General features: G+C 35.0%; 1 protein-coding gene across 3 annotated transcripts in view; it reads left to right on the forward strand.

The window, feature by feature from the left end:
• The window catches only part of ZNF148 (zinc finger protein 148), a 120844-nt gene that overhangs the window by 77427 nt on the left and 19341 nt on the right, over window positions 1-24076 (forward strand). For all 3 annotated transcript variants that reach the window (XM_055316006.1, XM_055316005.1, XM_055316007.1), the window contains 3 exons: window positions 1498-1623; window positions 10503-10626; window positions 12009-12092. In XM_055316006.1, the coding sequence (XP_055171981.1) occupies window positions 1498-1623; window positions 10503-10626; window positions 12009-12092 (334 nt within the window). The remainder of the gene's footprint in view (window positions 1-1497; window positions 1624-10502; window positions 10627-12008; window positions 12093-24076) is intronic.

Consider the following 24076-nt stretch of genomic DNA (forward strand, 5'->3'; position numbering starts at 1 on the left):
TCTTATACTGCCTACACCTCAGGAATTTATGAAAGCTTCTGATTCATTATTTTGTCATCCTGAAATCCTTGCCTTATGTCGCATTTTCCTCCTGAATCCCTTTTACACAGCTGTCTTCCTTCCACCTTTACACTGTGAATCTGTAAGATATTTATAATCTTTTGCACCATCCTTTAGTGTATGTTTTGGAAAATGTAGCCACTGGTACATGGTGCTTCCTGGATTGTTATTAAGAAGTTATTTATTTATTCTAGCTTATAAAGAACAGAGGTTTGTTTCTCACGGTTTCAGAGGCTGGAAGTCTAGAATCAGGGTGCCAGCATGGTGGAGTGAGAGCCCTCTTCCAGGTTGCAGACTTCTTATTGCAACCTCACATGGTGGAAAGGTCAAGGATGTTTAATATGTTTCAGAGCCTGTTAACTTGAAAAAAAATTTTTTTAAGATTTTATTTATTTACTCATGGGAGACACAGAGAGAGAGGCAGAGACACAGGCAGAGGGAGAAGCAGGCTCCATGCACTGAGCCTGATGCGGGACTCGATTCCAGGACCCCGGGGTCACACTGAGCTGAAGGCAGGCGCTAAACCGCTAAATCCCCCGGGCAACCTGACTTGAAAGGTTTTTAGTTTTAAGGTTCTTGTGTTTCATTTCAAGGATAGATGCAAAATGTAGTATTCAAGAGCAGATGACTACGATCAGTTGTGATGAGAATTGCCACTACCATTACTGACCTAAGATTCTTGGTGCATTTTTGTTTTTTTCTTTTTGTTTTAGGACAAGCATCTTTCTTATCTGTGAAAACGGAGATCTGAAAATAGGATGGCATCTTGTAGCATTTATTTGTTGTGTATTTAGTATTGTCTTGAACATAGCAGTGACCTTAAGCCATATGCATAAACATCTTCGTTCGGTGATGGTTTGATGTATAGGCCAGGAAAGTACAAGCTAAAGCGAAGATACTCTGAGTGTTGAGTTTAAAGATAATTAAATTTTCATTGTTTGTCTTACTTTTCTTTTGATGTGATTACCTTTCAGAATTTTGTGTTGTTTTCCTGATATTTTATAAATTGAGAGAAAGCCTACTGTGAAGTCTGAATACCCCTCTGTTGCCCAGTATTTTACTGATTTTTGGAGTATAAGCTTCTTTTTGTGCTTCTAAAACTTCAGCATCAATTTCCTTAGATGTGGCAGTGAAATTGATCTTACTTTGTCCTGGCTTCTCCTTTATTCTTTGGTTTTAAATTCTTTTCCCAGGATATCTGATCTTCTTTTCCTGATAGATTTTTGTAAAATCTTAGTCTATTCCTTAGTTTATATACTCTTGATTCTTATTTTCCTAGTTCTTATTAATGAACTCTTCAACACTATTGCACTCACATACATAGATAATCGTTTTGGAAACACCTATATGTAGGCTTAGCAAAGGATTAAACATGCAATGGCTTTGTCACAATGGACTTTTTGTTTATTTCTAAAATTGGCTTCTTTTTTTTAACAGATAAGTGTAAAGCAGGAAATTACTTTTACTGATGTATCTGAGCAACTGATGAGAGACAAAAAACAAATCAGAGAGCCAGTAGACTTACAGAAAAAGAAGAAACGGAAACAACGTTCTCCTGCAAAAGTAAGAGAATATATTAAGACGGTAGTCCCTAACCTACTAATTCCAAACTACTACTGGTTAGTATTAAGGGCAGGAACCTGACTGGACCATAAGGCAAACAAAAATCTCACGTGGCTTAGTAAAGTTGGAATGTTGTATCAGAATCACCAGGAGGATCGGGGTGCGTGTTTGCATGGAGGTGGTGGGCCATTGGTTTTAATTTTTCCACTTTTTTTCACCCATCTTTTTTCTAAAAACAAACTTTTCTTTTTCCACGTCTCTCTTTTCTGATCTTGCATCTCATTCATATTAGTTTTACTTATTTTAATATTAGGATTTCAGGAAAATTCAGAGCACCAGTTATTCATCAGGGAAAGGTTGGGATACCTGTACTAGAATGTAAGCTCCATGAGGGCAGGGACTTCATTTTATTCACAGTTGTATCCCAAGAGCCTATACACTCTTAATAAATACTTGATGGGTAAGTGAATAGATTAATAAATAAGTGACCTAGTAAATACTAGTAGTAACTGCTTGCTTTTTTTCCTCTTCAGTATAGTTAATAGTTAACTGTAAGTAGCATTTTGATATTCCTGGGAAATCTCTGAACCCTGAATAGTATGTTTACATCTTTATAGTTATTTTCATCTTTCCCTCAGTAAAGTGATGAAGGATTTTCTTAAAGATGATAATATAACATGACCTTTTAATTTTGATGGCTCCCTGTTTTTGCATTTGTGATTTAGATAGTCATCATCATTTATATAACATGTCTATTTTTGGACCCAGTGATACGCTGGAGCCAGCTGGTTGGCTTGCCAGAGCTGATTGCTAAGTTTACAGGAATTTTGCAAGCAAGTGCTAAGATCATTGGTAACTTAAAATTAGCCATAGTGAGAATATTTACACCATGGATATCAGCAAACACTTCCCACCACCTGATTCCTTACTCTCTTGGTAAACATTAACGACGTACTGCAGCTTTTGGGATATATATGTTATACCTGTTATAGAAAATTGAAAAATATAGAGACTAAAATAACCCATAGGCCTATTGCCTAGAAATAACTAACATAATTTTTCTGCCATATTCCTTTTCTGTATTCAAATTTGTGTATATAGATTGATTGAATGTTGTGATCTTTTTTAAGTGTGTAAGAGATTTTTACATTTAAAGTTATTAATGGTCTGTGAAGATTTTTTAGCTGCACAATGTATTATTTTTTGATATATCACATATTCAGTGATTGCTCTCTGTTGGAAGTTGTCTTCTCTTTGCCTTCATTTTAAATAATGCTGCACTTAAAATATTTATGTATAGATCTTCATATGCTACTGAATCAATCAGAGGGCATGTCTTTCTGTACTTTCAAGTGTGAGACTTCATTTTTTGTGGCTTAAGGTGCACATTTCATTATAGTTTAAATTTTAATTTTTTTAGTTACTGTCCATACTAAACTTTTTTTCTTCCTTAATTATTTTATATTTTATATTTTGTGTTTGTAAAATCTCTCCCTGGCTTTCTCCTTCCCTTTGTTTCTTTGGGGTTAACTTTTTTCTCAGTGACTTATATATTTTTGTTTTTTTTACAGTAACGAATAAATCAAGTTCTTCATATATAGAACAATACAAGGTTTTGAGGAAAAAATAATTTATAAAATTATGATAGTAATTATGTTATTTTGGGTTTGCTGCCAATCTATGGGGAATAAAGTCTTTTAAAAAAACAATATTTGGAAAATTTTGCAGTTTTCTTGATATTACCTTTTTTTTTTCTGGTGCTATTCTTGAGTGTAATGTATCCTAAAATTCTTTTTTTGTTTGCTTTTTTTTTGTATCCTAAAATTCTGACTAAAACTGAGATTATTATCTTCTACTAGGGTGTTAACTTGGAATCTTTAGTTGGTGATATGTTCTAGGTGTTACTAAATATAGATCAGATTTTTAGAGGGCTTAAGCTATTTTGCTTGTCTAATTTGTAGATAAACTCATAATGTATTAGAATATTTCTAATGGTATTATGTAAGTATATATCTATATAATTGCTAGATGAAAGATTTGGCCTATTTAAAGTATATATAAGAAAATGTTTTGCAGAGGTCTCTTTAGAGAATTCTTCGGAGAGTGAAATAACTAGGAATAAAATGGAAGATGAGGTTGTGAGAATAGCAGAAACAATTATTTTTAAATTGTCATGACACGTTACATGTAACAGAATGGTTGTGGATGGTTTTTAACATTGGTCTACAATCTCGGATGAATAGTTTTTGTGTCTGAAGTCTTAGAATTTGAGGCAGAACCAGTGAGTTTATATTTTCTCAAGCATGTTTTGAAGAACTTACACTTGATATTTTTCATTAAAGTAACAGGTTTCTGCTTTTTGTAAGAAGAGAAAGAAAAGCTTATCTCACATTTATAAATCAGTGTGTTGCTTGTTTTAAATTTCTTGAAAACATTTTTAAGTTTCACTAAGAATTATAATTTATTATGCTTAGAGGACTCTACTCTCCCCCATAACCTTTCCCACATCTTGAATTTGGCCATTATGAATATTTTGAGTGTGTGCCATCATTGTGTCCTATTAGATTGGGGGTCTGTGTAGGAAATATAACTAATGTGATAGACTTCTGGTTAAAATATTAGAGCTTACACATCCATGTAACTCCTTTCAGGATCAGCTCTGTAGTAAAGTTCTGTGATGTTAAGTCATCTTTAGCTGCCATGGATTTTAAGCAATAATTGCTTTCTAAGCCTCTATAATATGGCAAAGGTAAATTTGGTATTTGAAAATTGCCAGAATACATTTGACAGCTTGCCTGAAGAAGAAGAGAGTTGTGAAGCTAGGGAATATTAGCTAGGTCAAATTATTTGGTACTATGGATTAAGCTAACATGAAAGTAATTTTCTGCATAATAAAATCTTATCCCTTTTAAATGTCAAATTTAATTTAATTTTAACTTTGTTGGGGATCTTTAATGTGTTCTTTTTAAATGTAGTGCATTAGAACTATAATGTCTAGTCTGATATCTGTTATGTGTAAACGTTTAAAAAAATCATATGTATTATAATGACGCCCTTTGGAAGGACTGAGATATTAGGACTTTTCCTCCCTTACCTTGAAAACTCCTGGCTGGTAGACTTTAAGTGTTTTCTTGACATTGTCTCATTCCTTAATGACATACTATTCTTTTTTACATTGCTGTACCTAGTTGCATTGCCCCTTTGAGTTCTCGTTTTGCTGTGAATTAGTGCTGTGGAGAACTAAAATTATCAGATATGTGTGAAAAGTCTTAGTAAACTAAATTCATTCTTCTTGCATTCATGTCAGTGGGTCTCCTCCTGGCTCTCATTAGAGTCACCTATAGAATTTTTTCAGTTACATATACTGAGGTCCTGTCCTTGGGGATGCTTATTGAGGGGGTTTCCATTTATACCTGAAAAGAGTCCAAGGCAATTGTGATTTACGTTTACGTTTTGGAATCTCTCTCTTTCTTTTTTTAAGAGTTTATTTATTTGAGAGAGAGTGTGTGTGTGCTCGCGCGCACGCGCACACGCACGCACAGCAGGGGGAGGGGCATGGAGAGACAGAGGGAGCCTGATGTAGGGCTCCATCCCAGGACCCGGGGATCATGACCTTAGCCTAAGGTAACTGCTGAACTGACTGAGCCACTCAGGCACCCCGAGAGTTTCAAGTCTCAATACTAGAAGTTTCTGGAATAAGAAGTAAGGAATGGCTATTACCACTTGACTTTGATACTGACTTGTTAGGTGAATTAGGAAATAATGTTTCTCACCACAGAAGGTTTCTGTGAGGATTATTGAGTCAACATCAATGAACTTTAAGAATCTTTTTTAGAAAAATATAACAATATTATCTTAATCCAGTATTGTATACGTTGTATGGATCTTTTCAAATGTCTTAGTAATTGAATGAGATTGAGCAGAGTACTTTTAATTCCTTGTTTCTTATTCTGAAATGTATCTCCTTTTTCATTCCCTCAGCAGTTTGGGTGCCTATTATGTGCAGAATTTCTTATCAGGTGCGAAGAAAGGAGCTGTAGTTTGTTTAACCCTTTACACGGTCTGAGTAGGGATTGATTATTCAGAGTTCTGCTGAACTCAGGAATGACCAAAGTATTCCCCAAATCAAATAGATTATAAATTATATAGAGTCCTTTCTTAGCAATATATTATACACGATTAGTTCCCAGAGAAGATTTGCGATGTAGATATCAAAAAGATCTTAAATTGAACTATATAATGAGGAAAACTTAATTAAAGGGAACAGAGAAATAGATATACCAGGCTTATGTCATACTTTCTCTGTGTGTTGACTTGATTGTGGAAGAAGTAACTTTGAAGCTGAAGAACTGATTGTAAGATATGGGGAATGGAAGTACAAAACACTACTTAAGAGAAAAATGAAGAAGATAAAAGTAAAGTAGTGTATTAGTATTTTATTTCTCTAGTTTTCTTAGGGAGTTATGTATTCTGGGTAAATCACCTATAACTTGACTTTGACAAAGTCATGTGTTGGTTTTACTAATATCTCTCTCATTGAGAAAGACATATTAGGATTCACAAAACTGAATCCTAACTTAAAACATTTTGATGTAAATCTTTTTAAAAAAAAAATCACATACTCCAAATACATAGGAAACCTAAAAGACCTTTTCCAAAACTCAGGGTTATTATGCTGAATATTAGTAGTTGTACCATGCTTACAATAGAGTGACTTTTATGTTCTGGAACTGTCAAAAGCTTGTTTAAAAATGAAGTTTGTAATGTGTAAAATCTAGTATGGAGAGATAGTGAAAATCTTCAAGAATTAAAGTGACAGTGCCAGGGTGGGATATTAGAGGTGACCAGGAGGGTCAGATGTTGTGCTGGTTATTGCTGTGGACAGTTATGGCTATGTTATTTTGTTGTATATCTTTGGGATGGCACTGTTCTTTTATCTATCTATCTATATCTATCTATCTATCTATCTATTTAGTTCTTTTATTTCTAATTGGATTTGAAAAATAAAGAGAATTTTTGAAGATCTCATTCTCTACCCCCAGTTGCAGTGAGCTGACTCAGAATACATGAGAAATTTAAACTATCTCCTCTACATTGTCTTTTAGGTTTTGGTGGTTTAGATTATTTAGGTTGAAAATGTATGATAAAACCAATAATCATTACCTTAAAATATACCTTAATAATGTTAATAGTATGTAACAAAGAGAATGGAGAAAGTCATTTCTGCCTTTTTAGACAGCAAAACTTTTTCTCACTGAAGGGTGTTAGGTTCTTCAGTAGCAGTGACACATGAGTAAAATATCTCTAAATTCATAAAGCTTTGTTAGTGCTTTGCCTTATGAAAATTGATGTATTATTTAAGACAGCCATCACTGTATATAGTAGCTAGCTGGTAATAGATTTGACTCAGAACAAAAAATGTATCTACTAATAGACCATGAAGTTAAGAAAGCACATTAATTGAAGAGTTCCATTTGGTTTTAAAATTTTTTACTGAAAAATTGTGTTTTAAATTTATAAACTGTTAAGAAAATCAAATATGTTAAGTACTGTTTAGACTATTACTAATTTCTGCACTCTTGATAAAGCCTGATTTCTTGGTCTTTATAATATACCATATTTCTCCAAAAGTAGGAATGAGAGGAAGTAAGATAAATCATGTGGAAATATTATAGCAGGCATCTTAGGATTTAAACCTTAAAATTTAAAGTCTTTAGTTGTAATAGTGTTCATGTGTTGAGAGGAAAAAAAAAGCAAAAGTATTTCATGGTACTGGTTTAGTAGCAAATGAGATTGCTAATCTCTAAGGCAAACACATTTAACTGGTAGATCACATTCTACTCAAAGATCTTGAAAGGGTGTGAACAAGAAAGGAAACCACGGCTATGCCAAGGAAGAAAATTTTGCTTATATTAATGTGCCATTTCTTATCCACTAAGGGCCTTGTTCTTTGTATAGGCACATCTCTATAGCATTATTTAGTGGCTTCGAGAAATTGAAGTTTTGGGGAATTATCACCTTGAGAAATTACCACATTTGGCAAAAATCTTTAAAAAGAATGAAAGTGGTGAGCTGTGACGATATTTGGTATAGGTAGCAGGCAACAATATCATTAGACATTTTATAGAGTCTCACTATGTTTGAGACACCATTTTGGATACTGGGAGTAATAGTGGTGAATAAGGCAGAGAAAATCGGGCAGTCTGGGTGGGTCAGCGGTTTGGCTCCTGCCTTCAGCCCGAGGCCTGATCCTGGAGACCCGGGATCGAGTCCAGTGTTGGGCTCCCTGCATGGAGCCTGCTTCTCCCTCTGCCTGTGTCTCTGCCTCTCTCTCTCTCTTATGAATAAATAAATAAAATCTTAAAAAAAAGGACAAAATCATGTGGTTATATTTAAAACAAATTACACATTGGAAGAGCCACTAGTGCTCTTCTGAGCAAGATGAATTTTATTCAGTGTCCATAATACAAATATATGTTTTTCTGGCCTAAAAAAAGAGAAAGGGAAAGAAATAGTAAATATAAAACGTTGGGACACCTGGGTGGCTCAGTGGTTGAATATCTGCTTTTGGCTCAGGTGTGATCCTTGGGGTCCTGGAATTGAGTCCCGCCTTGGGCTTCCCTATCAGTCTCCCTCCAGGGAGCCTGCTTCTCCCTCTGCCTATGTCTCTGCCTTTCTGTGTGTGTCTCTCATGAATAAATAAATAAAAATCTTAAAAATAAATAAATATAAAATGTCTAAGAATTTGATTTTTCTGTCTTTGAACGTCTAAATGTGCTAGATTTTTCAGTCTTTTTATTCACAAGCCAGTGTTAGCTGTTTCATCCATAAAATCCACCTTGAGTTAAGGCTTGAATCCACAGTGAAAGGCAGCATTACCTCCACTGCCAGAAAACAATGACCTAGAACTCCTTAACTCTTCATAAAAGGGCTTTGTACAGTCAGGGGTAACATCCGTTTCACATTAAGTAACTTGGGCCACATTTGTTCCTTACAGAGACTCTCCTCGCAGTTGCTATGCCACAGAAAGCTACTGAGCTGCCATGTGTTTTGGCACTTGGATCTTCTTATTTGTTATCAACATATGTGAAAAAATACCTGGTGCTATCTTGTTCTAGTTCTGTTTTATATAAAATGTTTAACATCTTTTTGTGATTTGTTTTATGTTAGAAGTATTTTGAATCTTCTTTGGAAAGATTTTATGTTTTTTTGTTTTGTACAGTGTTAACTTGCATATTATTTTGTGACTTAGAGGGATCAAAAAATTTAAACCGACTGGCCAAGGATGGAACTTTCTATTCTCACTGACTCTCATCAGGAAGCTGTGACACCCACTTCCATTCTTGTGCCAAATGTTTCTCTTTATGGCTCTGGTGCAGAGACTTTGAAGCATTGTTGGTCACATTGGCAGTTTGCCCAGAACCCAAATATCCTGTATAATTTGCATAATAATTACCATTGATTTACATACAGTACAGGCTGAGTTGTCTTCTTGAGTTTAAAGTAAAAAAATGTTTTAAAATTAAAGCCTTTTCCCTTTTAGCTCTCCTTTTTTCTAGGTTTGAGAAGGGGATCATAGCTGTGTGTTTACAGGCCCTAATCAGTTTCCACAGGCCTTTGTATTTCTTGAGATGTTCCCTAGATTTTTCTATCCTGTGTGGGAGACAGTTTCGTAGCTCCTGTGCTACATGTGCCCACCTCCAATATGGTTTCCCTCTTACATGCCATGCTCCTCATGATCTGATCTCCTACTAGTTTTCTTTGCTGCTTATCTTCACGTCATATTCTGACATGTTGTAAGTCTCCTCAGTAATGAGAAAAAAAATGATTGTTTTTACTCTGCCATGTGTCTGATGAGAGAGACAGTTTAATGTTGGATGTGGAACAAATGGTTGATAAATTGGAATACATGAAACCCAAAGGTGAGCTTCTCTCTGGCACTATCCTGACCAGGCCCATAATATTAACCTCAGGAAGCCCAGGAAGATACGATTTGTCGTCACCTGTCTTCCTTCCAATACCCATTCTATTTATCCAGCAAATGTTTTTAGGAATTTGCTCAACAATAGTTTAGTAGTCCTAGAATGAATAACCTTAGAGATCCTAGACTGAACCAGATTTCAAATTCTATGCTAGATGACTTGAAAACTTAGGTTGCTCTTTTCTCTTTAGTCAGGAAAAAAAAAAGGTAAGCATTTATATGGTTCAGAAAAGTGTTTAAGTATAAACAATATAGAGTCCCCCTTCCGCTTTATCTCCCCTCTGCCAAGTTTCCCAGCCATCACAAATGGAGGCTTTATGCATTACATGTGTGTCCTTCTTAAATAGTTTTTATGCACATACAAATGTGTATCCTTGGATGTACTTTCTTATGTACAAAACTTTGCAAAATTACGTACTGTATTCTAAACCTTGCATTTCATACTTAATAAATCTTGGAGCTTTTCCCATATAAGTATATATGGAGCTTTCTCATTTAATTTTATAACCACATAATGATAAATGGCTTTCATTTTCCATGATTTAGCCAGTCCTGTACTGATTGATATTTACCGCATGTCTATCCAAAGCATAAAACTTTTGTTGTCCTACCTATGTGAGAATTTGAAATTGAAAATAAAATTATCATCACCCCAGCAGAGAGCATTTAGGGACTCTTGTCAGAGATTACCTTTGGAGAAGAGGGGACAGACTACTGAGTCACATTGTACTTTCCTACAGTTAATGACAACATTATTCTAACAGCCTTTTCAAGATTAGGGAAAAAAATTTCATAATTTCTGGTGACCATTATTTGCATTAAAAGGCATTACCTTTTTTATAGGTTAGTATTGTTTTTAAAACTTCTTTTGTTTTTACCTTTTTTTTTTTAAAACTAGATCCTTACAATAAATGAGGATGGATCACTTGGTTTGAAAACCCCTAAATCTCACGTTTGTGAGCACTGCAATGCTGCCTTTAGAACGAACTATCACTTACAGAGACATGTCTTCATTCATACAGGTATTTCTTGAATTAAAATGGGCGTATAGCCATTAAGATTATTGTTGTTGCTATTTTCACCTTCTCGTGTAAATGTCATTCATTTCTAAGACTGTAGCTAACCTGGCATTTCTTAAATCAGAGATTACCACAGGCCAGAATGTCAGAAGGAAACCAGGAAAAACTTTAAATGAGCAAACAGTGAGCAGGGATGTGCAAAATTAATTAGTCTTAATTGGACACTTATCTGGCTTAATGTGTTCTTTTCAGCTAGAGAAACAGTTAAAGAATGTATTATTAAAAGCCTGTCAGCATTTATTTTTCTATGCAAGAAGTCCAGATGGAATTTGAAATATGAATTTAAATATGAATTTCAAATATTAAAAAATGATCATTAAGACCATGACATTGTAGAGAGCAGAGAACTAAGGACTAATCACAGATCCTTGGGGAAACAGAACTAGTCATGTAGGTTAAATTAAGGGATGTGGGGTGAGGAAGATAGAGGAGTAAAGTAGGTTTAATGAACTAGGCAATAGAGTGTCTCAGAAGCTAAAAGAATAGACAGTTCAAGGGAGGGTGTGATCAGCAATGACACAACCAGCAGGGAAGATAGAAAATTGAGGGGGGAAAAAACATTGGAATAAATACTAAAGAGATCACATAGCTTTTAAGAAAGCAGAGTATAAGGGTTAAAGCACAGGCACGTGGTGGAAAATTTGAGAGCTGAAGTAAACTACTCTTCAGAAGTTATGGTTGGAAAGGAAGGAGAGAAAGTAATAAGGTGAGAATGTTTTAGGATCTCTGAAAAGTTTGTTTGCATAGTGCAAACCTCAAGAATACTTAGAAGGAAAGGTTCTAGCAGAGGAAGAATGATGTCAAGATTTTTTTAAAAAGGGGGGAGGGGGAGGAAGATGTTTGAAAGTTCTGAAGGTTCCAGAGAAAATAATTGAAAGGGCATATAAAGGGATAGTTAGCCATGGAGAACAAGGTAGGTGGGTCTTTTTTCAGATAAAAAGAGAGAGGAGCCTTTTAAAACACAGTAGAGAACCCAGAGCCCTTTTTAGTCTCCTGATTTTTACATTGTTTTAAATTGTTTCTTTTTTCTTTTCCTTTCTTTCCTTTTCTTTTTTTCTTCTCTCTTCTCTCTTTCTTTTTTTTTTTTTTTTGGATATAGAGCGGATTTGATTTCATCTATGTGTGATTGTGAGAATGTGAATTTTATAATTGTGGGGGAAAATTGAGCAAAATTCTATTAAATTAACGAACAGTATAAAAATATTGTGTAGATAATTTGGAATTTTCCAGAATTTGGGCTTCTAAGATTTATCTTTCCTCAGAAATAGTAACTATAAACTGTGTTTTATCCAGTAACTAATTTGTGGATGTGAAATTATTTTAAGGTGAAAAACCATTTCAATGTAGTCAATGTGACATGCGTTTCATACAGAAGTACCTGCTACAGAGACACGAGAAGATTCATACTGGTGAGTGTTGCCACCCTTCTTAGGGTCATTAAAATTCCCATTCCAAATACAGGAGAGAATGGTTAACAAATAGCAGCAGAGTGTTGCCACTGTTATCGGTTTTATTTCTTAAGAGTATGTATCACAACTCTTTTTTTTTTTTCTTTCAATAAATCAGTCCCAACTGTTAAGACTTGGCTTTAATGTCTAAGCCCAGTAAATTACTTTCAAATAGAGTTTCCTAACAGCTTAAAATATATTTGAAATGACAAAAGGAGATTTTTGTGAAATAGCTATTTCCTAAGATATTTAATAAGTGTAGGGTTAGGTAAAACTATCATTCTTATTCATTAGTCTGGAGAAGAAGCAAAGTGCTAATGTTTCATGTATATATTTTACTGTGTTAAGAAAGTTGTAATCCTGATAAATTGGAGTTTTTAGTGTTTTAGCTAAGTACTGATTTAGAAACAGGTATTTCAGAAGATCACTTTAAAGGAACCCATACCTTAAAAAGTTAAGTCTCATTTTAGAGCAGACTTTTATTTTGTTTTATTTTTTGACAAATTTTTTGACAAACATATAACCAAGTGTTATATGTAACCTTGATTTAGTAGACCGTCAGCTTTTGACTTTGATGTTTGTAAGCATGGTGAAAAGTGTTTCTTTAGAATTTATTTCTAGTGTTTTGCCTTTTTGTGATGGAATGAAAGAAGAGTTGGTGTATTTGTATTACTTTGATTCTTACATTTAAGTAGAATTGAGAATGATGGTGATATATGAATATTGAAAATATGAAAGTTCTTCATATTTCTCTATATTAAGTACTTCAGCAGAACCTGCCCACTGTTGTTATTTAGATGTGTTCTCATGGTCCCTACAGTACCTGTGAAAGGGGATCCTAGACAGTTTGTCACATAAAAGAAGCAACTTCTTCCATCTAATCACTTTCCTTTTTTTGTCCCTAATAAAGAAGCATGAATATATATCCTTAAGTACAACTTCAACTGTGCAGCACATCCGTGTGCTTTAAATAAAGTTCTACTTTTCAAAGATTATTATGTACAACACCTATTTCAGTTTCTTAAGTAAACATTTATTCATCACTTCCAGATGGAAAGGCACTTTGGAAGACCAACTTTATTGATTTTATGTGACTTAACAGCTAAATTTATATTTCTATACAGTAATAAAACCTGATCCAGTAATGATAAAGCAGTTAAAAATTTTTGCACGTTTTTAATACCTATTAAATTTTGATGATTTACTCATTCATTCAACAAAAATTTACTGAGCCTTCAGTATTTTTCAGGTATCAGAAATAGATTTTAAAAAAAATAGTTTCTGTGGAATTTATATTCTAATGGGAGAGACATACATATAAACAGGCACAGTGTGATGAGTGTTGTAGAGTTTTATACAACATGTTCTTGTGCCCTTGAGCAAGAGCCAGATGTGTTAGCTGTTGAAGGTTACAGAGGGAAAGCGACACAGGAAGACTGCAGGATGCTCAGCTGAGAGAAAGACAGCAGCATGTGAGAGAGGAGGAGGGGAGAGAGAGAGTTTGTGTGGGTCTGACAAAAAAGATTTTGAAACAGTACTTTCCCATATTGCACTCTGCTATTTTCTGTTCTGTTCTAGTAAATTCTTTTTTAATGTGCTGGTCACAATTCTGTAACCTCACTGTAAAAACAACTATGCTAAGCCAGGGTGGGTATCTTGGATATAAACATTATAATTGGTATAGTTAATATTTATTGAGAATTTACTAAGACCAGATATTGTCCTAAATGTTTTGTTAATATCTCATTTAGTTCTCACATTAAGCTTGAGAGGAGCTATTGCTATCTTCATTTTTTTAGATGAAGTAATAAGCACACAAAAAGTTGAGAAACTTTTCTAAATGTGTATAATCTAGTATATATATGATGGAGCTAGATTCCAGTCTAAATCTGTGACTCCAGGTACACATGTGAAATTACTAACTGCAGAATGGGACTAGGAGCGTAACAGTATCTTTTGGTCTTTTTGAGTTTTTCTTGCTATGCCACTAAGCCATAACCAGGTTTAGTAATATCTAAAAGGGGTGGAAGCAAAGACTGGGGTTTTCATGTTATAGACAATACAGTTAGAAGGAGAGAAGAAATTGAGAGGAACCAGGGCAAACCGGTCACTGTGGTTCCTTAACTGGTCACTGACAGTTTCTTATGGAGACTCAGTTTTGCTTCACTGCTCACTGTCACCACAATGCCCCAGGTAGAGCTGATAAAAAGGGAATTGGCTTTCCTTCTTCATTTTCTTGGTTCCTTTTATGGACTCTCAGTCTATGGACAGTAAGGTATTTTTGTCTTGTAATCAAGATAACTAGAACCTATACCTATCTGAAGGTATATATTTAGAACCACGTATATGTTCTTCAATGTTAATTTTTCAGTCCTTACTATTCTTTCATGTTTTAAATGGCTTTCATTTTTGGAGAGGGGGTAGTGCTCTAAAGTTTACCCATGTCAAGGCTTTCTCTCTCTGTAGGTTCTTAGTTTAGAAGAATGCATCACAATAGTTCTTCTTGAAGTTGTTGTGAGAAGAACTGCTAGTTCGTACAGTTTCCATTTTCCTTAACTGCCTGCCTCATTCTTTTAGGTCTCATTATATATATTGTACTGTCTCCTCCAGTCTCCCCAGCCCCCAAGCCTGTACTCTGCTCCATTTGCAACATGACTAAAAATCATTACCTACTTGGCTACTCTTGCCAGCAGTCAAGCAATCTGTGGCTTTTGAAAACCGAGAACCTAGCTTGATTTGGTTTTCAAATAGAAAATTTTAAAACTCAGCCTGGACAGGTTATCACTTAATTATGTTTCCAAAATTTGGCTTAGCCTATGAAAAAAAATTTTTTTTTTCCAAAATGTCATTTTAAGGGAGAGTACTTTTGCATCCAGAGGCTATGCCTAAAATTCTGGTTAAAGCTTTATTCCTTTAGCCTAAGGCATTGAAAAGGGCAAATATTCTTGGGACTGCTGTTTTTGGCAACTATGGGAGATTTATATCTTTTTGTGAATGTATTATAGATTTACTTATGGTATGTTTGGGGATATGGGTGAGAAGGTGAAGACTTGAAGCCATGGTTGAAGATAAAAAAAATTTTAAGATTTTATTTATTCATGAGAGAAACAGAGAGGCAGAGACACAGGCAGAGGGAAAAGCAGGCTCCATGCGGGGAGCCCGATGCAGGACTCGATCCCAGGACCCCTGGATCACGCCTTGAGCCAAAGGCAGACGCTCATCTGCTGAGCCACCCAGGTGTCCCTGAAGATAAAAATCTAATTGATCATTTTGTTTAGGGTCAGGTACACACCGGGATTAAACATTCATTGTCACTGGCAGATTTATGATGTGATCAGGTGTTTTTATTTTATCTAAGGTGCCTGTTCCTTTGCAGCTTCCAATCGTATAGACTACATATTAGAATGACATATATCCAGTTGTATTCTTTTTAGTCACCTTGTCACCATTTTGCCCTAAGAAAATGCCAGTCTTATTGCCATGGGCGAGGAGGTGTGGGTTTGAGGAGTAAAGAACCTAATACAATTTTCAGTATTTTATTTTAATTTGATATTCGTTCTCTAAATTCCTGTAAATAGTAAGCCACAGAATACCTGTCTTGATAGTCTCTTTTAGCAAATTATGGTTGTATTTTATTGTATGGCAGTTTGCATAATTTTTTATTGGTAAAAATGTTATGAGCCATCTTTGCATGTGAGGAAGATTTTATAGAATGATCTTGCTCCGCACAATGAAGAGGATTTTGAAAATAAATCATTCAGAGTTAACTCATATTCACTAGTTTCTCCCCTCCCCTTTTAAAAAATGCTTTAGTTCTTAATGTATACAATTCTATAGATACAAATATAGGAAGAAACACTGAAAATGTGTCTCCTAAGTTAACACTTCTTTATGCCTGAAAACATATGTTGATCTGCTTTTCCTCTTGACTGTGACTTTTATTCACAGTCATGTTAAAAAGCTGCACAATAGCCTTTTTTTTTTTTTTTAAACCAGTTGGGCTAGTGGAGTGGAGTAAGAATGTTGATTCACCCTTGACTAAGTTAGCTCAACACTATTTCCTTCATTATACTTCAGTTATTAATGTAACTTACGATTTTCCTCTCCTTATTTGAATCTCTAATCTGTAGTGTATGAGCTTTAATAGGGAGATCTTATTGAAAGAAAGTGTTACAGACCTAGTTAGAGTTATCTTCTTTGTGGAGATGAAGGGACTGAGTGAATGCTGTTTGTGCTACTGAGAATGTTGCCGGTACTAGGAGCTGCTGGCATTGTGATTGTCGAAGCTAGATAGTGCTAGCATGGACAGAGCTTGCCAAGAAAGATTAAGCAGAGAACTACAGATTGCTGTCACTGACATTGTCTGATTTAACAAAGCATTCAGAAACCGGTTTTTTTTTCCTCTGCAAAACTGTTGATAATTCACACTAAAAGCTTTGATTACACATAAAATACATGTAAAAGCTTTAACACTGTATAACAAAATATCTCCGTAAAGATATAAAAGTAATCACATACTCGGCTCATACATCTACACACAAGATCAGAGAGGTTATTCTGAAAATCAACTCCATTTTAACATTTTACATTAGTGCTGAAATACAGGGAACCAGAGGCTGTATAAGGAAGGTTGCCTGGTTTTCAATTAAGTGCTTATATTTTATGTGAATACCCCTTCTCAAATCCATATGAGATGTTCATTATTAGTACATAAGTGTCTGTAGTTTAAAAAGGAGTTTATCATTTGTTTTGACAAGTCTCTAGTTAAACAAATTGTGAATCTCTTGAAGTGGTCTCATTCTTATTTATGTACCATTACTGAATGAACAAACATGTGAGCAGCATGACTCACAATTTGACACATCCTATACAAGTAGCACAGACAACGTGTGCTTTAGGTGTTCAGAAGAAATAGACCAGTGAGGATTCAGTTTGGTGGCTTCATGGAAGACATAGAACTTAAATAGTCCTGCGAGGTTGGATTTAGACTTTGTAGTCTGTGTGTTACATGGCAGTTAAGCGTCATCGTTGGGAACTATAGGTGGTAGAGCCCAAACATGATGAAGCCAGGACCAGGAGAAAAATCTGGGGTGTACTGAAGTTGGGAATGTGTTTGGACAAGGGTAGGTAAGCAGATCTGCAGGTGATAAATTCAGAAACAGAGAGAGTAGCTAATTAGAAACCTGACAGCTATCAAGACAATTTCAGATGCCAGATAACAGGATAACAAGCAGTGTGTCAGATATGCTAAGTTAAAAGAACCAGAAACTTTTAACTTAGTTAAAAAGCTGGAAATTCCTACGAATTCAGTATCATAAACCTAATAATACTGTCAAATAAATTTGAGTTCCTGTTCTGTGCCAAGCACTGAATTAACACAGTACATAAGTTATTTCACCTTATCCTCACAGCAGTCATATGAGAAGGGGGTACTGTTACTCTTTTTTTTTTTTTTTTTTTTTTTTTGTAGATAGGGAAACTAAGGATCAAAATGATTTAAGTGCTTGCCCCAGTGTGTGCAGTTCATGCCCTTAACCGTTAGGCTATTGAAAGGCTATTGAACCGACAGTTGGTTAAGTCTGCCTTCAGCTCAGGTCATGATCCCAGATCATGAGTCCCGCATTGGGCTTCCTGCTCAGGGGAAAATCTGCTTCTCCCTCTCCCTCTGCCCCTATGGCTTCACTCATGCTCTGTCTCTTGCTCTCTCAAATAAATAAATAAAATCTTTTTAAAAAAGAAGAAGGAAATTTAGAGTTGACTGACAAAAACTTTTGGGTGTTTTTCTTTTTCTTTTTTTTTTTTTTTTTTTAAAGAAAGGGAGAGAAAAGGCAGAGAGGAGCAAAGGAAGAGGAGAGAGAATCTTAAGCAGGCTTCATGCCCAGCCTGGATTCTGATGCAGGGCTCAATCTCATGACCCTAAGATCATGACCTGAGGTGAATCAAAAGTTGGACACTTAACTGACTGAGCCACTTAGGCTCCCCAAAACTTTTTTTTTTTTTTTTTAAGATTTTATTCCTTTATTCATGAGAGACAGAGAGAGGCAGAGACACAGGCAGAGGGAGAAGCAGTCTGCATGCAGGGAGCCCGACGCGGGACTCCATCCAGGAACTCCAGGATCAGGCCCCGAGGAGCCGAAGGCAGGCGCTAAACCACTGATTCCCCCCCCACCCCCCGCCCCAGGTGTCCCAAAAACTTTTGGTTTTAAATGTGAAGGTTTTTATTTTTTTTCTACTAAGAATAGAGCCCCACTCCTGGACCTAGGCTTACAGCTTGCATGTGATTGGGTATAGCTACCTGAAATGAAGTCTGTGGATGTAGGAGGAGTAAGAACACATTCCACCTGATGAGGAATAAACAAAGACAAGATGGACAGTGTGTAAATAACCATTCTGTGTAGAACAGAAAAGGGGGAGGTAAGAGTGAAGATGAAGAGATAAGACTAGAAAGCTTGATTTTAGAATTCTGTTGTCTGATTTTGATGCCAGGCTAAGGAGTGCCTAATTTATGATCCTGTAAGCATTATAAAATATCAGGGCATTTAAATGCCATATTGGAAGAATATTTTGTTAACTATAATAATATAAAGAATAATTCAGAAAATTGCAAATTTATTAATTAAGTTTATACTCAGGTATTTTAAAAAGTTTTTAAAACAAATGACATTGCTAATCTTCAAGAAATGTGGTATTGCTTCAGTTTTGACCAGTTCGTGAAAAGTAGACAAAACTTGGGAACCATTGAATATTACAGTGAAACAAAGTTATGTGTTTTGGATTTTAGATCCTCTTCATTTTTGAATAGTATAGGATGCACTAATTTTCAGGAGAAAACTGAAAGAGGACTCCCCACATTTGAGTTAACACATAGCATAGAACTTCCTAAATTTTTTTAAAGCTACTTCTGGCAGCTATTTCTCAGTTTTGATTTTTTTTTTTTTTTTTTAGTTTTGATTGTTTTTTAAATCATTTTCAGTTACTTTAGAAAATGTAGTCCGTCTAGAACAAGACAAGTTATTTTTTTGTTAGTTTGCCTTTCTTTAATGTGGGCTTTTCCCTAACCCTCCTGTACCCCTATTATTTCACACTCTACAGAAGATGAAGCATTAAGACAGTTGTATCTGGATCTGATGCTGTTTTACAAATTCTTTTGGAAAAATAATACCCAATTACTTCCTTGAATTCAAACACATATTCAATCTTGGAGACCTCCAAGATTCTCCAATATTTGAAGCTGTCTTTTTAACAACTACTACTTAGTATTCTAGAAACCAGTTGAGTGGATGACCAACATTCATGCTTTTCACATCTAAATTCATTAAGTTTTCAGATGTCTGAATTGACTGACAAAAATGTTTTTTTATTTGTTGATAAAGTTTTTCATTTGACTGACTTCTAATGACATTTAGTTTCAGAATTCATGTAATTTATTTCGGCCTTTGGTAGAAGAGTGACGAAATGTACTGTCTGGGTACAGGATGAAGAAATAGGATTTAGAATATTTAAGGCAATCTAAATTTACTTATCAAGGTCATTCATTCTTATTTTCTGAGTACTTTTAAGATCCTTAGTTGTTATCTCTGAAGAGTTTGTTTTTCAAAAATTCTTAAGTGTTATTATCATTTTCAACTCTGATTGGAATTTTATGGAAATGTTTTGACATTCTTTGAAGGCAGACGTGTTAATAGTAACTGCTTCTACATATTTTATAACTTGTTTTACTCTTCTGTAGATCTTTTGGAGAGAGTTGAGCTTCGTGACACTGTTAAGAAGCAACTGTATAAAAAAAAAAGCAACTGTATATTTATCATAGGATTGACATCCTAATGTAGTAGAAGGTAGTTATTTCTCTCCAGCTTCATCTCCCGTAGTGCTTTTATGTTGTTTGTGTTATTGGTTATTGATGAAAGTACTTCCTACTCTATTTCTTACAGGACTCGCTGCTGTCTCTTCCTCACAGCTGTGTAAAGGAGCTGATAGACAAATTAAATAGAATTTTATTGATTTACTCCACCACCACCACCATGTATTTTCCTCTGTCTTTAAATTCTCTACAGGGCTTAATTTATTCTTCTTTATTTTTAAAAAAATTTTATTTATTTATTCATGAGAGACACAGAGAGAGGGAGAGACATAGGCAGAGGGAGAAACAAGCTCCATACAGGGAGCCCGATGTGGGATGGAGTCAGGATCTCGGGATCACACCCTAAGCTAAAAGGCAGGCAGATACTCTCAATCACTGAGTTGAGTTACTCGGGGGCCCCCTGACTCTTCTTTAACTATTTTTCATTATCTGTTTTGATTTTGATGTTCTAAGGGTGCTTGAAGAATAACTGCTGAGCAAGATCAGTATGTGTTTTAAATTATTTTAGAGAATATATTCAGTCAACTCTTAATTATCATGGGGAAATTGACTAGATTATAGATTAATTATTTAAAATTTAAAAAGACAGATGGAATTATGAAAAAATAAAATGAATACCAGGACAAAAAGAGCAACACATATTGCTACTTGAAGCTGCATATTATTCTCTATATAGGCTTGTTGTGCTTATATAATGAAGAACTGTCTTGATCCTTAAGTTTCAGTCAGGTATGTTGTTGTCTACATCACCTTTAAGTGCTTTATCATTGGATAGAGGGGAGGGACTTGAGTCTGATGAGGGGATATGAGATCATGAGCCTGATCAATAACTCTTTGAGTTTTGAGGTCTAACTTTTTCATCCCTAGAAAAACCTGCCTGTTAAGACATTTTATTTTTCTAATGCCAGGATTGGGAGGAAATGGGGGATGGACTCCTGAGAACCTGGAAATGAAAGTTATTATTTTAAAATGTTAGGATTTAGTGAAAAATACAAAGGTATTTCATGCAGAAGCCATGGTCATAAAAAATTAGGGACTAGGCAGGAGACATTTTAGGGGCTTTCATTAAGGAAATGATTTGCTAAGCAGGAGTGGAAAAGAGAATGATTGTTGCAAGGAGGAGTACAGACTACCTACCAAAGACATTGCCTGATGTTCTGCTTAATCACTGAGACTAATTTTTTAGACTATTATTTATAGGAGAACTTGCTCAGTGGCTAACTGATGTTACTTAGGTTCTTTGTGATATTAAAAAGGATAAGATTGTAGCCAAGAAACAGACAATGGTAACAGACTATTTTAGCAGAATAATAGCATTTGGGGTCATTTCTTCTCTTGTATTTCATATCATAGTTTGTATTTCTAATCTGTTACATTTACTTTGCTTTTACATTTTGGATGACAGTTGTTGAATGGTAAATATGTTCCTGAATATTGTGTATAAAGAAAGTTTACATTAAATCATTACAGTGCTGAACTGAAAGTTGAAGCTATCGCTTCTTTTAACAGTCTGGATTTATTCAGCAATATTTCAGTTTCAGATTAATTAATTAGCTATTAGGTTTTTTCCCCCTACAGGGAAATAATTTCTAAAACTAATCTCAGTCTTTCTTTTTTCTCTCATTGCAACAATTGCTTTTATAATGAGATTTCTTAGGAATGCCACTGTCGTACTTTGGCAAAGTAACGAGGGCCTGAATTTATGAACAAGACGTTAAGACTAGAAATGGAATGAAATGGATGTGAAAGATGTTTTAAAGGAAGAATAATAAGTACAGGTGAAATTTAATAGCAGTTTAAACACAAGCAGCTAACGGAGTTATAGTAGTAAAGGCTATTGGTTTTTAAACTTTTATTGTGGAACCCTGGTTTTCAAATAAAATCCTACATGGAGCAACATCAGTAGTCAATTAAAAAACAAGGCAAGTGATTTTAAATGGTTTCCTTGACTCGATGAGTTGACAGATGTTACCAAACTTAACATGCCAAGTTTGAAGTGACTGAAGAATTAGCCTTTGTGGAACAACGATAGGCAAGAATATTTTCAAAATGGAATAATACACTTTAAATGGTTGAATTGCATGGTATGTGAATATTATTTTGGTATAATCCAAAGTGGACTTCACTAAGATGTGTTCCAGCTCATGGTGGGAGAAGTATATATAGAGCTGAAAAAGTTTAGTTGGACTGATTTACAAAGCTTGAGAAAATGTAAAGCATTTAAAGCTTTTGGGCTACTCACTGTATTACATGAGCAGTACTTTGTGGAAAGCATTTGAATTTATTATGTGTCATTGAACCAGTAATGTCAACAGCAATCTTCATTTACTCTAATGGATTTAACCATTATTGCTCTCATGAATTTTTGTCTGATACAGAAGCAAATATCCTGACTTAACCTACTGTATAACAGTTTAATGTTATATTTGATCACGTTTCATTAGGAGTTTGTGAGTATAGATCTAAGGTTAAATTTTTCTGAATGAGAAAAACCGCTCTCAACCACACTAGAAAATGGCTTTGGAAATTAGCTTTTGCTGAAGACTTGAAAGTGTTTCTTAATTAAACCTAATACTATGAGGGGAAAACGGTGCTTCTAGTGAAACTTCTTTTGTAAAGTTGTTTTGACAGCTGCTAATGTTGCATCACAAAATGCTGCTTTGTACACTTGCCGTGCTGCTACAAGCTACAAGAAGCAAAATCTCCATTCCTACACAGATATGGGGTAGATATGTTTTCCAGCCTTACACTATGTTTTTGTCAGATCTTAGACCTTGATGTGATGCAAAAGAAATTTCCATATTTCACAAACCATTAAACCGTACCTCATCTACCTCATCTTCAGTAGGAAGTAATTAAGCTGCAATGTAATGGCATGCAAAAGGCAGATATCAAGAAAAGAATCTAACAGAATCCTATAAATGCCTTCTAAGTGATGAGTGACTCTTTAATTAAAATTACATTTTCATGGATTAATGTCAGTATTTTTGTGACAAAACTTTTAAAGAATATGTAAAATATTACGGATGAACATTAGCCGATAAACATTTGTCATCAGCTCTGATGGTAGGGAACACTGACTTTGAACCCCAATTCAGTGATAGACTACCTCTTCCCATAAAACATAATTCCAATCTTCTCATTAGTACATCTGTGTGGTCAAAATTCTATGTTCTATTATTATTCTGTTATCGTTATCATTATTACTATCATTTAAATGTGGAATCTCATCAGTAAAAATATGAAGGTTTTTTTCTCTTTTGTTATATAAATATATATGCAGTATCCTTGATTTTTACCTCTTTGCCCACAAAGCTTAATATTTTTACTCTCTGGCTCTTTATAGACTAGTTTGCTGACTGCTGTCAAAATTTATTCTTTGAAGTCCTACCGTCTCCGTTCTTAGACCTCTGCTTTGTTGATGACCTTGTCGTTCATTCTGTCTTGCTCTTAGTCATATCATAGGCTAGTGCCTACAAAACCTTAATCTCTTCATGATTTGAGTTTCTCATTTTCCAAGCACCACCTCCTATCACTTCTGCTGATGCCTTCTGTGCTTAGTTTTCAACAATCTTTTATATTTACTAGGACCTACACTCCAGTGATTCTACCCCTTTTCACTAGCTTTCCTTTTTCTCATCACCTCTTTCCAGTTTAAATTCTATCTTCATTTGTCACAATCACTCTTCTTGCTTTACACTCATGCTTTTTGCTCTCTCTCTACAGAGTACTCACTTGGCTAAATCACAGCTTTGGGAAATTTAACTCTTTCCATCTGAGGAATAAAACAGAAAGCTATAGTGAATTAGGGTCACTTTAACTGTCAAGTGGGGTCCTTAATGCCTGCTGAAATCATGTATTTCCTTAGTCCATTCAATCTACCGCTCACCTACATAGAGTCCATGTTGCAGCTCTTGGGCCAGTTCCACCTGCTGCCTGTTAATTGTAATTAAAATTGTATTGGAACATAGTCCTATTCATTTCTTTATGGAATGTCAGTGGCTGTTTTCTCCCTACAAGTAGCAGCATTGAGTAGCTGTGACGGAGATTGGAGGACTCTCAAAACCTAAAATATTTATTATCT

This window comes from Nyctereutes procyonoides, unplaced genomic scaffold, assembly GCF_905146905.1.
Source record: "Nyctereutes procyonoides isolate TBG_1078 unplaced genomic scaffold, NYPRO_anot_genome, whole genome shotgun sequence".
Lineage (NCBI taxonomy): Eukaryota > Metazoa > Chordata > Mammalia > Carnivora > Canidae > Nyctereutes > Nyctereutes procyonoides.